Source organism: Martes martes (genome assembly GCF_963455335.1).
Source record: "Martes martes genome assembly, chromosome: 14".
NCBI lineage: Eukaryota > Metazoa > Chordata > Mammalia > Carnivora > Mustelidae > Martes > Martes martes.
In genome coordinates, this window is record NC_137902.1 from 57,199,134 (window position 1) to 57,214,221 (window position 15,088).

The 15,088-nt window shown below is 39.8% G+C and overlaps 1 protein-coding gene across 5 annotated transcripts in view; it reads left to right on the top strand.

Moving 5' to 3' along the window:
* Positions 1-739: 739 nt before the first annotated feature.
* The window catches only part of RUFY2 (RUN and FYVE domain containing 2), a gene marked incomplete at its 3' end in the record, with an annotated part of 52,873 nt that continues 38,524 nt past the window's right edge, over positions 740-15,088 (top strand). For 3 of the 5 annotated variants that reach the window (XM_080822889.1, XM_080822888.1, XM_080822891.1), the window contains exons 1-7: positions 740-1,180; positions 3,093-3,266; positions 5,394-5,511; positions 9,618-9,719; positions 11,716-11,839; positions 12,020-12,081; positions 12,811-12,876. In XM_080822889.1, the coding sequence (XP_080679015.1) occupies positions 766-1,180; positions 3,093-3,266; positions 5,394-5,511; positions 9,618-9,719; positions 11,716-11,839; positions 12,020-12,081; positions 12,811-12,876 (1,061 nt within the window). In that variant the 5' untranslated portion in view covers positions 740-765. Of the gene's footprint in view, positions 1,181-1,495; positions 1,620-3,092; positions 3,267-5,393; positions 5,512-9,617; positions 9,720-11,715; positions 11,840-12,019; positions 12,082-12,810; positions 12,877-15,088 lie in introns of those variants that run through there. The other 2 variants (XM_080822890.1, XM_080822892.1) reach the window with 2 other exon arrangements.

A 15,088-nucleotide genomic window follows, 5' to 3' on the forward strand; every position in this document is an offset into this window, starting at 1 on the left:
CTCTGCTTGATTGATCTTGGAACAGAATTGAGATCCTTCACTGCTGGAGCTTAATAAGCAGTAAGTGCCTGGAGGTGACCCTAAGGAGACCTAGGCCTTATCTCAACTGTGCACCCACAGACTGACTTCTTGTTTGGTTCCTTAACTTCCTAGTCCCTGTTATCTTTTGTTGTGTGACTTGTGTTCTGCTTTGTGTGTCTAGGAAGAAGCCAAGTTAATCACGTGGTGAAATGTCATTGAGTTTGAAATCCTTAACTTGCTTTATGACTGAATAAAGCTGACATTGAGGAAAGACGCAACTCGTGTGTGCAGCTTCATAGCCTGCTCATTACAGTTTGTTTTATACTTTTTTCTCCATGTGTGTTTATCTCACAGTAATGGAAGTTGTTAAAACCAAAAGAGGTAAAGAAACATGAAACTATTCTGGCCAAGGTGATGAGAAAAACAGCCCCATTTTTATGACATATCTCCGTCTTTCTAGCTCAGCCACTGTCTTAACAATTGCTAATCTAACTACTGAGTAACTTACTCTTTGCAAACTGCTGGAGTTTAACCTAGTGTCATCTGACCACGAGGGGTGTTTTTTCCTTCCCTGAATGAGAAAAAACTGGCTTTATCTCTACACGTCTATCCCTTGATGAGTGCGGCCTTTCCCACGGCCGTCGTATTTACCGGTTTGAATGTCGTGATTGGGCTGCTTAGTTTCTAAATTCCTTTGCTCCTAAGACCTCGTGAGGCCGGAAGGGAAGCGGTCAGGTGTCTCAGATGACCCCCGCCGCCGAGTGGATGAAAACGTTTGCACGTGGCTCGCACCCCTTGGCAAAGCCGCCGGAGCGCCCGGCGCAGCCCCCTGGTGAGAGGTCGGAGGTCCGACCAGGGCCCGGCCTCCGGCTCCGACCACGCGCGGTCTCCTTCGCGTTCCTCTTCCTCCTTCTTCCGGTCGGGCTGGACGCGAGGAGGCCGGGCGAGGGCGGGTTTGTCTCCAGCTGGTTGCAGGCCCCGCGGCCCCCCGCCCCACTCGCCGCGCCGGGGGATCTCCCGGGCGTCCTCCGGCCGCCGGGAGCGCTGTGGGCCGCGGCGGGCCTGCTGGTAGACGCCGTGGCGGCCGCCGCGCGCCTGAAGGGAGCTGTTGGCGGGGCCCACGGCGTCCCCGCCCGAGACCGCTCCGCCGACGCCATGGGTAAGGGTAGCGGGCCGACAGCGGACGCCGGGCTCTTGGTGGGAGGCTGAAGGCCGAGGCCGGGAGAGGAAGACTGGTGGTAGTGGGCACCGAGGCCCCGGGTCGCAATTCCGGCCCGAACCCGGGTCTGGGGCTGGGCGGGGGCAGCCGGGGACTAGGGGGCGCCCGGGGTCGCCATGGCAACGCGCGGCCGCCCCCCGTTCCTTCTGGTTCCCGCTCGGGTTCTAGGGCCTAATGGCCGAGGGCTTGTGGTCTGACGGCTTCTTAGGGGCGAAGACACGGCTGGCCGGGGGGCCGCTCCCGGGTCGGTGGAACAGTCGGGGACGGGCGATGACTTTTCAGGTTTGGGGGTGGCGGAGGGAAGACGCATCTCAGGTTTTGGCCTGGGTGCCCGACGCCGAGGGCGGGAGAGGTGCAGCGATGTCACGCAGGACCCCGGGTGAGCCCTCCGCGGGGGTCCTGGGGCGCCCTGAGCCTTTTGGGCAGCCTTGCTGCGGGGAGGAAGGGAGGAAGGGAGGGGGGGCTCCAGGCCCGGGCGAGAAGCGGGGACTGGCCCTTGGCCTTGTTGGAGCTGCGACCAGCGGGACATGTCTGCTAGCCCAGGCGGGGCGCGGCCGGCGTGTAAACGCTTCTGGGGCGAGGGTCCCCCAGCACGGACCCGCCTCGGAGCAGCTGCAGATGCGCCCTTTGTCTCCTTGTCGCATCGCAAGTCACGGATCGTAATGGGCACTGTGAAAAATGAGGATTGGTACAAATTATGAAACATCAAGTGGTTCCCCCCCCTCCGAAAAAAAGGGAATCATACCACGCTGCAGATTTGAAGTAATGATGTGTGTGCAAATTTTTCACTAGCTAGCTTGGTCATAGCGATTGTGGCTGTTTGCATTTTTAGTTGCTTAGGATGCCACGTCAGACTTTGCCCTTAGGTATCAGCTCAGAACTCGAATACTAGATCACTGGGAACCCTGGACTTTTGTTCAGTGAAGGAAAACCAGACACTTGGTTCACTTGGACTAGTAAATTTGTCAGAGATTATGAAACGTTAAACGAAGTGCTTCATTTTTCTGCACTTCATTTTGTCATCTGTGTTTGCTGAAAATATTCCTGCCAGTCACTGTGGGAAAGAAAAAAAAAAGCTTTTCGTGATTTGAAAATATCAATTACAAATCATTTTTTTTTTAAGTGCATCTATTAACTTAGTTTTTGACTGAATCAGATGTATGGAAGGGCAAGGAACTTAAATGTGAAACAGGACTGCTTTTATTTCCTCTGGGAAAATAAAGGAGTTATGCAATACAGAATTACAGTTGCAATGAAAATACAAGATGGAAAGAGGGTTAAAATGAGTGAAAGAATCGAATGGCTTTTCCTGTATTCCGTTATTTTTGTGTTTTAACCCGTTATGTTTATGGATGATACTGTAATCTTGGAATTGTAACCACCTTTTATTGCCAGTTTATTTTGAACATTTTTTGCCTTGAGATTCATCCTTCGACCATGCCTGCTGTCCAACCTTTTGCATGAGATTCTTAAATATGTTGTTTTATTATTCCAATTTTATCTCCACAAAAAAGTTATTAAAAGAAAAAACAAACTTAAAAGACAAAACAAAAAAACTTGTTCTCTCTGAAGACGTACCACAGAAGTAAAATAAATACTAGAAAATAACCAAGTTGCAAGATCTTGAGATTAATTCATAAACTTTGTCTGGGGTGGGCATGGTAGTGTTCTGTGGTACGTGTGAAAGAGAGATGAAGAGAAGTTACCTAGGGGTGTGGATTAGTTAGGGAGACCAATTTGTCAACCAAGGAAAAACAAGCCATTGTTGTTTTTATAGGGGAATGAAAGGGTTTCTGTATTTTTCAGTGTCATGTCTTGCAAATGATGTTGGACTCCTTTCTTGTGCTTTCAGCTACAAAAGACCCCACAGCTGTAGAGAGAGCAAACTTGTTAAACATGGCTAAATTGAGTATCAAAGGACTCATTGAATCTGCTCTAAGCTTTGGCCGCACTTTGGATTCTGACTATCCCCCCTTGCAGCAGTTCTTTGTTGTTATGGAACATTGTCTGAAACACGGTCTTAAAGGTATCATGAGATTTTAAAGAACTAATTAAGTTTAGAATCCCACCATTTCCACCTTGACATCTTTGAAAATGTGTTAATTGTTGAGGCCCTAATTATTGTTACTTTACATTTAAAAATACTGGGTGGGTTGGCTTGGGGAGAGAGGAGCCTACTGCTTTGTTTTCTAATCAGTTGCCTTCACAAAATGCCTAGTTAGTGTTTTGTAAAAACATTTGATTTTTTTCCCCTCAATATACTCTGAACGGATTTCTATTTTCTAGGACAGTTGTAGGGTTATTTAAAAAATTTTAAGCTTAATGATTCTAATATGAAGTCTTATTACTAGTTTGAACCCTATTGAACAAATACATTAAAATAATTGTTGAAATATAAACCTCCTTAGCCCCTTGGAATGTATCTAGAAAAATTGTCTTGGATTAGATTATTGTAGAAATGTAAGTTCTCCCTGGAAATGATGATAATATTGATGATATTAATAATATAATAAATGATAATATTCTACATAGTTGACACTGATTTATCGTTACATGTAAAGTTAGACTTAGGTATTTAATGTACATTGTATAATTGTTCTTATCATAAAAACAGTTGTTGGTAGTTTTGGTGTCTAGTTCTTTGGATCATCTGTGCAGAGGGCTATGTAAGAGTTTATATTAAAATGACTATTCTAAAGCTAAAAGAAGCTTGTTTCCTTGTGGGTATACTAGGAACCTGGGTAATTTGGGAAGGCCTAGAAGTTCTGACTAAGGTACATGAAATTAGGGGTAAATGTAAACAGCACAAAAGGAGATTTACATAAACATGGTTTTATTAAAATGTACTTCAAATTTTAATAAAATGTACTGCCAAAAGATCCTTGGCATCAAAATTTAAGAAACCCTATGTGATATTATTAAAGTACTCATTTCTTTTTTTTATTAAAAAATTTTTTATTGAGATATAATTAACATTAGTTTCAGGTACACAACATAATTTGATATTTTTATGTATGGCAAAATGATCAGCACAGGAAGTGTGGTTGATATCCATCACCATACATAGTTAAAAATTTTTTTCTTGGGGCACCTGGGTGGCTCTGTGGCTTAAGCCTCTGCCTTTGGCTCAGGTCATGGTCTCGGGGTCCTGGATCCAGCCCCACATAGGGCTCTCTGCTCGGCGGGGGGCCTGCTTCCCACCCCTCTCTCTGCCTGCCTCTCTGCCTACTTGTGATCTCTCTCTCTCTCTCTCTCTCTGTCAAATAAATAAATAAAATCTTAAAAAATTTTTTTTTCTTATGATGAACTTTTAAGATTTACTCTTAGTAACTCAAATATACAACAGGGTTTTTTTTTTTTATTTTTAAAGATTTATTTATTTATTTATTTGGCAGAGAGAGAGAGAACACAAGCAGGGGGAACGGGAGAGGGAGAAGCAGGCTTCCCGCTGAGCAGGGGGCTCGATGTGGGGCTCGATTCCTTTACTTCACAAAATATCATAAGGCATGTCCTAACAGTCCTATCATAGGCTTGTCTTAATGAATCCTTGTGAAGCTACTTTGTATTGATTGATCCCCCTCACCCACCCAGCAATGAAAAATTGCCTATCTTTGTGATTGTCCTTGGGTGGTACGTATGATAGGGGCCCTTGATCTGCAGGAGATCTAGTCAATATTAAGAAAGAAATATATAGTGATTTATGGTATTATGTTGCCCGATTCTCAGAATAAAATAAGTCACAATTTTTCATGTTAAAAATAACTTTATTTGTCCTTGATTGATTTAATAAACTGATAAAGATTAACCTGCTAGGGCTGCCAGCCTTTTTGTTTTGGTACTGGTAAAGAATAAGGCCAGTTGTTTTTTTTTCCTTTAATTACCTGCCTGCATATTTCTGATAAGGAAGAATGGCCAAGATGCATATTTGTTTTCTTTCTTTCTCTCTTTCTTTTTTGCATATTTCTGATAAGGAAAAATAGCAGGATCCTGATGAACAGGTCCCTGATCAATAGTGCTGTGTAGTGATAAGAGAGGAAACTCTCTGAGCAATTGTATTTTAAGTTAGAAATGTTGAAACTAAATATTTAAAAATAAATTATTACAGTTTTATATGTTAAAATCGTATGCATTACATATACTTTTTTTTTTCCAGTAAGAAAATCATTTTTGAGTTATAACAAAACTATCTGGGGCCCCTTGGAACTGGTGGAAAAGCTGTACCCGGAAGCAGAGGAAATAGGAGCCAGTGTCCGGGATTTACCTGGTCTTAAGTAAGTAAGCTTATTACTTGTTCATTTTTTTTTTAAGATTTTATTTATTTATTTGATAGAGATCACAAGTAGGCAGAGAGGCAGGCAGAGAGAGATGGAGAAGCAGGCTCCCTACTGAGCAGAGAGCCCGATGCAGGACTCGATCCCAGGACCCTGGGATCATGACCTGAGCTGAAGGCAGAGGCTTTAACCCACTGAGCCACCCAGGCGCCCTTACTTGTTCATTTTTAACTGCAAAAGTATATTTACTGTTCCTTAAAAGTACCTCACACTCTATTATCTTCTCTCAGCCTTAAGTAGCCTTCCTCCATTCTTTCCTAGTAGAATTCTGTTCTTTATGGCTCAGTTAATATTTCATTTCCTTTATGAGATTTCTTAGTCCCTTCAGTAAGAATTAACTGGTTTTTCTTTTATACCCTATTGCTATATTCACTCCTTCACTTCGGTTCTACATTATATTGCAGGAAACTGCAGGTCCCTTTAAGATAGGACGTATCAATTATGCATTTCTGTTTCCTGAGTGTTAAGCTAGTTTGCAGTAGTAAGCTAGTTGGCAGCCTGTAACTATTTGTTGAAGACTGATTTAGACTAACTCCAGGGCAAAGGCTCAGGAGATTTGAATTCTCAGATAAGCCATTTATATATATGGGGCTTGTGCAAATTACTTTTCTTTCTCTGAAAATTGGGACCTATAGTGTCACCTGTCCATTTCACTAGACAAATCTGTACAAAATATTGTAAGAGCTGAATAAAAGTATAAAGTGGTGTTAAGGCTAAGTTCTTATGTTTTCCTTTAGTTTATCTTAATTCTTGTGAATGAGATGACCTTTTTTTTTTTTTTCTTAGCATTTTCTGTCAGATTACCAGTTCGCTTTCTCTTAGCTTTATAATTGAGGGTTTTGCTTTTTTTTTTTTTTTTAAGATTTTTTGTTTTGGTTATAGAGAGAGTGAGCAAGAGAAGCAAGGGGAGGGGCAGAGGGAGAAGCAGACTCCCCCCTGAGCAGGGAGCCTGATGTACTGGCCACAGGACCCTGGGATCATGACCTGAGCTGAAGGCAAATGTTTAACTGAGCCACCCAGGTGCCTGAGGGTTTTACATGTTGTAAGGAATACCGTAGTGTTTTCTGGCTGTTAACACAACATCCAAATATTTCCAGGTGATGAAAGTAAATGATAAAAGTAAATGGCTACTAGTAAGCACTGTCTCAGGGTAATAAAATAATTGATTTACATGAATTATCTTATTTAGTGCTTATACCAGTCTTACAGGGTAGAGATTATTATAATAATTGCATAGATGTGAAAAATAAAGGTCAGAGGAGTTAACAGTTAATAAGTGGCAGAGCCAGGATTCAAACCCAGTTTTTAAATTTTATTTTATTTATTATTATTATTTTTGTAAGTAATCTCTCTGCTTACTGTGGGGCTTAAAGTCCTGATGCTGAGATCAAGAATTGCATGCTTGACTGAGTGAGCCAACCGTGTTCCTCAAATCTAGTTTTTAGAGTTAGGTATCAAGTGATGTTCAGGGTTGATGTTTCTTATAATAGTATATTGGGTGTAGTGATTTTTAGCAAAGATAGAAGAAAAAGGGAATTATAACTCTCAAAAAGAGAAATATAAGAAGGGACAGCTGGCTGGCTTGGTCGGTGGAGCATGTGACTTTTTATCTCTGAGTTGTGAGTTCAAGCCCCATGTTGGGTGTAGAGATTATTTTAAAAATAAAACCTTATATTCGCAAATGACATATCAGATAAAGGGCTGGTATCCAAAATCTATAAAGAACTTATCAAACTCAATACCCAAAGAACAAAGAATCCAATCAAGAAATGGGCAGAGGACATGAACAGACATTTCTGCAAAGACATCCAAATGGCCAACAGACACATGAAAAAGTGCTCCACGTCACTCAGCATCAGGGAAATACAAATAAAAATCACAGTGAGATACCACCTCACACCAGCCAGAATGGCTAAAATTTAACAACTCAGGAAATGACAGATGTTGGTGAGGATGCAAAGAAAGGGGAACCCTCCTACACTGTTGGTGGGAATGCAAGCTGGTGCAGCCACTCTGGAAAACAGTATGGAGGTTCCTCAAAAAGTTGAAAATAGAGCTACCCTCTGACCCAGCAATTGCACTACTGGGTATTTACCCTAAATATACAAATGTAGTGACCCAAAGGGGCACATGCACCTGAATGTTTATAGCAGCAATGTCCACAATAGCCAAACTATGGAAAGAGCCTAGATGTCCATCAAAAGATGAATGGATAAAGAAGAGGTGGTACACACACACACACACAGGAATACTATGCAGCCATCAAAAGAAACTAAATCTTGCCATTTGCAATGACCTGGATGGAACTAGAGGGTATTATGCTGAGCAAAATGGGTCAATCAGAGAAAGACAATTATATGATCTCTCTGATATGAGGAATTTTAGAGTCAGGGCTGGAAGTCGTGAGGGGTAGGGAAGGGAAAAATGAAACAAGACGGGATTGGAAGAGAGACAAATCATGAGAGACTCTTAATCTCAGGAAACAAACTGAGGGTTCCGGGGGGCAGGGGCAGGGAAGGATAGGGTGGCTGGGTTATAGACATTGGGGAGAGTGTGTGCTGTGAATTGTGTAAGCCTGATGATTCACAGACCTATACCCCTGGGGCAAATAATACATTATACGTTAATAAAAAATAAAAATCTTAAAAAGAAATGTAAGATTTGGTCATTTTAATATGAAAAATACATGTTCATATTATTTTTAAAAAGCCTTACTCTTGCAGCACCTGGGTGGCTCAGTGGGTTAAGCCTCTGCCTTTGGCTCAGGGCATGATCTCAGGGTGCTGGAATCAAGCCCCGCATGGGGCTCTCTGCTCAGCGGGGAGCTTGCTACCCACCCCTCTCTCTGCCTGCCTCTCTGCCTACTCATGATCTCTGTTTGTCAAATAAATAAATATTAAAAAATAAAAGGCTAACTCTTCAAAAGTAAAGAAATATTTTCTGAAGAATGGTATTCATTCAACTGCTAAACCATAGAAGCTCATTAGCTGTTAGTGAAGATTAATTTACCTCCCATACTACATGCCAAAACGTTCTTTGTATAAGAAAACATAAAAGTGTGAATGATATCTTTCTGTTTGAAAACCCGTACATATTTTGTAAAATCTGATTTTACTTTTACTAAATGATAGAACTTGGTTAAGAAGTATGAGATTGAATTTTTTAAGGACAACTCATAGAGAAACATTTGAAAAATAACACGCAGCCTGGTGATTTCTCTCTTTTTGATTACCAGCTTGGTGCCCTTCTAGCTTTGTAATCTTTTTAAAAAATTTGTTATGATTTTAAAAATTCAGATATAATGTCACTTTTCGAAGGCATTATACTGCCTTATTTGATGAATTTTGCATATCTGCAGTTTAAAAAAAAATTTTTTTTTTTTAAGTAACCTCCACTCCCAGTATGGATCTTGAACTCACAACCTGGAGAATAAAAAATCACATGCTCTACTGACTAAGCCAGCCAGACACCCCTTGTATATTCATCCTGAGATGATTAAGCCCATTCATTCAAAATATTTTTGTAGAGATAATCCCCAGTATTTAGAGTCATTTCTTCCAAGGCATAAAATGGTACTTCTATGTCCTGTATGTGCAGATTGACCTTAGAGACCAAAATAGCTCCTAGGGGTTGGTTTGCATGCTCAAGCAGCTGTCTTAAAAAACTGTAGAAACAAACAAAAAAACCCAAACACCTGTAGAAACAGACAAAACCATGGTAAATTGCAGTTTTCCTTTATTAATATGAACCTTGACAGAGATAAAATGTAGTCTGTTACAGTATATGGACTGGGCCTGTCTTCTTTTTTTTTTTTAAGATTTTATTTATTTGACAGAGATCACAAGTAGGCAGAGGCAGGCAGAGAGAGAGAGGAAGGGAAGCAGGCTCCCCGCTGAGCAGAGAGCCCCATGCGGGGCTCGATGCAGGGCTCGATCCTAGGACCCTGGGATCATGTCCTGAGCCGAAGGCAGAGGCTTTAACCCACTGAGCCACCCAGGCGCCCTTGGACTGGGCCTGTCTGCTGACTAATTGGTTTTGCTTTTTAGGACCCCGCTGGGTCGTGCAAGAGCATGGCTTCGATTAGCCCTCATGCAAAAAAAAATGGCTGATTACCTGCGTTGCTTAATTATTCAGAGGGATCTCTTAAGGTTAGTACCATTAAATCATATTCATTTCCATTTTTAAAATTTCATTTATATCCTGTTTTCCAAAAAGAATTAAAGATGTAGTATAGAAGGATACATAAAATACAATAAGGTGGCATTTAAAGAGCAACATGAGAGAGAAAATCATGTAGGGACATAATATAGATCATGAATTTGCCTAAAAACTGAATACCATAAGCTTTGTATTGACCAGTAAGAGGATATTTTATTTATATGTTATATTTCTAAGCTCTTTTTTTTTTTTTTAAGATTTTATTTATTTGAATGAGACAGAGAGAGAGAGAGAGTGTAAGAGGGGAGAAGGTCAGAGGGAGAAGCAGACTCTGTGGAGCTGGGAGCCCAGTGCGGGACTTGATCCCGGGACTCTGGGATCATGATTTGAGCCGAAGGCAGTGTCTTAACCAACTGAGCCACCCAGGTGCCCTCTAAGCTAGTTTAATTTTTTTTCTAAATTACAGTTAATTCTACGAATAAAAATTTCTGTTGGGATTGGGGGCTTTAATTTGACAGGTTTCTTATTTTTTTAAAGAGGGAGATGGGGGAGCTGCTGAGGGGGAGAGAGAAAGAATCCTAAACAAACTCAGTGCCTAGGACGGAGCCTGCATGGGGCTCAATTTCACGACCCCAAGATCATGACCTGAGTCAGAATCAACAGTCGGACCCTTAACAAACTGAGCCACCCAGGATCCCCAACAGGTTTTAGAACCTGAATGTCTAAACTGTTGCTTTGGCCATACTGTGGGCACTTTTTAAACTGTCAGTGTAAATTGAAGGCCAGTGAGTGCTGGCAGTTAAGTGTCACAGTGAAGATGACTGGAAAACATTAACTTGTTAGTTGACATCGTGCTGAAGATGGGAAGTCGAGTTTATAAATAGTCTTGTCTATGCACTGATCTAGAAATCTGCTCGATTACCAGAATAGCTCTCATCATAGGGACCATTCATTGATTACCTTTGAAGCTTTTTATTTAACACAGAATGGATTCATCCTTTTGAAAAATGTAAATGTAATACTGAACATAGCTCTGATAACACCCCCATTGAAACTTTTGTTTTCAGTATTAACTTCTTGAATAAATTGTAAATAAATAGATATTGTAAATAAACAGATAGCCAGATGTTTAAGACAGACTTTGAAAGTATGGTAATCAGGTGCTAGAGGAAGTGGCCCGTAGCAGTCCCTCTGTTTGCCCTTGTTCTCTTGGAGTGCCTGTCTGATGTTCTGGAGAATCTGGTTATTATGACTGTGGTTGTACATCTTGGTTTTCCCATTGTTAAATGAGAATGACCATACATTAAGCACCAGCAGTTTCTTAGTAATATTTTGAAGGTCAATTAAAGTGATTAAGCAGTTTTTGGGACTTCTTGAGGAAGACATGAGACAGTGATAATTAGTTCTATGAATACATAATTGTCAAGTCTTGCTCTGTTTCTTTCATAAGTCTCTTGTTTAAACATTTTTTAGAATATAGATATCCATAAGTATCCTTAAGTGATGATTATTAAGAATACTTGGAATATACATATCAAATATACTGATTTGAATATGGGCTTTGGAATGTTTCATATATTCATTCCCTACCTTAGTCTTCATCCCAAGATTCTTAATAAATCGTAGAATTAAAAAGTCAACTCTAATAAAAAGTTGTATGATCAAATCAGTAACAGTTACTATGTCTTCTGAGAGTCCCAGATAGTCTAGGCCTCAGTGATGTCTCTTTTTCTTTTGATCTGTATCTCTTTGCTTCTCTTTTCTTTCTCTCAAAATTCCTTTTCCTCTTTCCTCTCCTTCAGTCCCATTCTTTTACGGTGTTTACATGGACATTAACATTTCAAAAATGTTTGAGTTACTGATGTATAGAAAGGCTAATTTGAGGAGACCAAATTTGAATGGGTTCCATGTTTAAATTATGGGGCTGAGATTTTAAAATTTGGTGCTTAAATTTTTATTTTAAGGTTTTTATTTTAATTTCCGCAGTGAATTTTATGAGTATCATGCGCTAATGATGGAAGAAGAAGGAGCAGTAATTGTTGGGCTGCTGGTTGGCCTGAATGTGATAGATGCTAACCTGTGTGTAAAGGGAGAAGATTTAGACTCACAAGTAAGTGAAAGTGACTTGTACCAAATGCAGAGTGTTTTTAGTTTGCCCTGTTCCTCTTGGATCCAGTTGTAAACAATGCTGTTAAACACTAAAGAAAAATTAAGAATGAAATTCAGTTGCATGTTAAATATACTTCTAATATTTTCCCCCTTTAACTGAAAATAACATGATTTACTTTAGGTTGGAGTGATTGATTTTTCCATGTATTTAAAGAATGAAGAAGATATTGGAAATAAAGAAAGGTATGATTTTTGTAAGTTATTTCTCATGTTGTATTTTTTATGTAGCTCTTTACAAATCACCATGAGGTCCATCTATTGATAATATAGTTTCCTGGGTTTTTCGTTTGTTTTGTTTTGTTTTTTTTGGACAGTGTAGTTTTTATTTCCTTATTTTGTGTGTAGTTCCTGCTTTGTTTCATTTTGCTTCCATATACACATTCTACAAAGCAAAAATCTTTATTTCGTTTTAGACTCACAAATGTTTTGTTTCATTTGTTTTATTTCGCTTACATATACAAGTTTTATAAAACAAAATCACACAGAAGGAGGTGGCTTTAGTATGAAGTATGGCTTGTGGTCAGACTTGTAGTTCCTGAGACCCATTTTAATTGCTGGGTTTCTTTTGTGATAAAAGAGATGAAAGCTTCTTACGATGCGGGGCTCGATCCCAGGATCCCAAGGCCATGACCTGAGCTGAAGGCAGAGGTTTAACCCACTGAGGCACCCTGGCGCCCCAAGAATTCTTAAATATACTTTTTAATGGTATTACTTGCTAATATTAGACTTAACAAAGGTTGTATAATTAGTACACAGCCTACTGCTACATTATTAAAAAGATTCTTGAATTTTATTCTAAAGGCAAGATAATGTTTTTTGTCATTATGGCAATTTTAGGTGATGTAGACATTTTTTTGGTCATCCAGTAAACACCTTTCCATCTGACGCAAAGCTTCCTTTCCCCCTCTTTAGGAATGTTCAAATTGCTGCCATATTAGACCAGAAGAATTATGTTGAAGAATTAAATAGACAATTGAAGTAAGTATTATGGATACTTGGATATTTGTGACTATTGTTTTAGAGGTTTTCTTCACCATTTTCAGGTCTGCTTTGTCCTGTTCCTACTAAACATCTTTGAGAAAATGTTGAGGGAGTAGGGAATGGAGATTAAGAATACAGAGAATTATTGGAGATAATTCATTTTCAAAAAATGAGAGTCAGATTTTTATTTTATTTATTTATTTATTTAATTTTTTTAAATAAAGATCTTATTTATTATTTATTTGACAGACAGAGATCACAAGTAGGCAGAGAGGCAGGCAGAGAGAGAGGAAGGGAAGCAGGCTCCCCGCTGAGCAGGGACCCCCCGATGTGGGGCTCGATCCCAGGACCCTGTAATCATGACCTGAGCTGAAGGCAGAGGCTTTAACCCACTGAGCCACCCAGGCGCCCCTTATTTTTTAAGATTTTTTTTTATCTGAGAGAGAGTAGAGAGAGCGCAAGCATGGGGAAACAGCAGAAAGAGAAGCAGACTCCCCGCTGAGCAGGGAGCCTGATGTGGGGCTTGACCCTGGGGTCATAACCTGGGCAGAAGGCAGCCTCTCTTTTTTTTTTTTTTTTTTTTTTAAAGATTTTATTCATTTATTTGACAGAGATCACAAGTAGGTAGAGAGGCAGAAGCAGGCTCCCCACTGAGCAGAGAGCCCGATGCGGGGCTCAATCCCAGGACCCTGAGATCATTACCTGAGCTGAAGGCAGAGACTTAACCCACTGAGCCACCCAGGTGTCCCAGAAGGCAGCCCCTTAACTGACTGAGCCACCCAGGTATCCCAAGAGTCATACTTTCAAATAGAACATTTGGAGAATTTAAAAATAGAATTTCTGGGGAGGGGTCAAAAAAAAAAAAAAAGAATTTCAAACTTATCCCTTTATCCTTGAGAAGAACAGGCTAGGAAGGGTGGAAGTTTTTATCATTTTCATAGTTCACAGATTCATTTTTCCTACTTCAGAGAGCTTCATGTGTAAATGTGGCTGTTGCTTCCCATGGTGGGAGTTTTTGCCTTATAGTGTCACCTGGCATTGAAGCTGTCAGTGAACACTTGGAAGAATTTCTGAGATCTATGTGTAAAATAGTACGTGCAGCTCTGACTAATAGAAATAAAATGTGAGTCATATAGATAATTTAAAATTTTTAGTAACCACATTAAAAAGGTAAAAAACATGAAATTAATTTAAAAATACATTTTATTCAACCCAGTATACCCAAAATCTTATCATTTCAACATTAATCAATGTAAAAATTGTTCATGAGGTATTTTGTGTTCTTTCTTTGTATTGTCTTCACAATCCAGTGTATATTTTACAGTTGTAGTACGTTTTAGTTGGACTAGATAGCACAGGTATAGTGAATAATATTTGCTACAAAGTTAGAAATGGACTATTCCATTAATTAAAATAAATAGCAAAAATGGCTATCTCTGGGTGATGGGATTATGGATGATTTCTCTTATTCTTTGTACTTCTCTGATTTTCTAAGTTTAATTCAATAGTCAGAAATACAGTTAAACACTTTCCCATTTTAGAGAAACTAAGAAGCTGTAACTCTTGCTTTCTCTGAACTTGGAGAGATAGGAACTATGTTGTATCATTGTCTTTTTTTTAAAAATGGAGTTTTAATAAAAGATATCATAGGAAATATATGTGTATCTATGTGTATTTTATAATTTGTAATTCTGAGATTATATTTCCAAATGCAACTTAGTATTGCTTATTTACTTACTGTTAAAGCTTTATTCACTTTTGGCAACAGGTAATATATTCACATAGTTTAAACTTCAAAACTTCAATAGGAACATGAAAAAAAAATCCTCCCTCTTCCCTGATCCAACCATCTGGTTTCCCTCTTTGGGAATAATTAATAGGTTCTTGTGTATGCCTCCAGAGATACTTCATACAAATAGACAAGAATATATATATATTTTCTTGAAGTTCTCACCTTCCCGTCGGTTTTTTTTTTTTTTTTTTTTTTTTTTTTTAAAGATTTTATTTATTTACTTGACAGACAGATTACAAGTAGGCAGAGAGGCAGGTAGAGAGAGAAGGGAGGAAGCAGGCTCCCTGCTGAGCAGAGAGCCCGATGCGGGACTCGATCCCAGGACGCTGGGATCATGACCTGAGCCGAAGGCAGCGGCTTTAACCCACTGAGCCACCCAGGCGCCCCTTCCCGTCGGTTTTTTACACATAAAGTAGC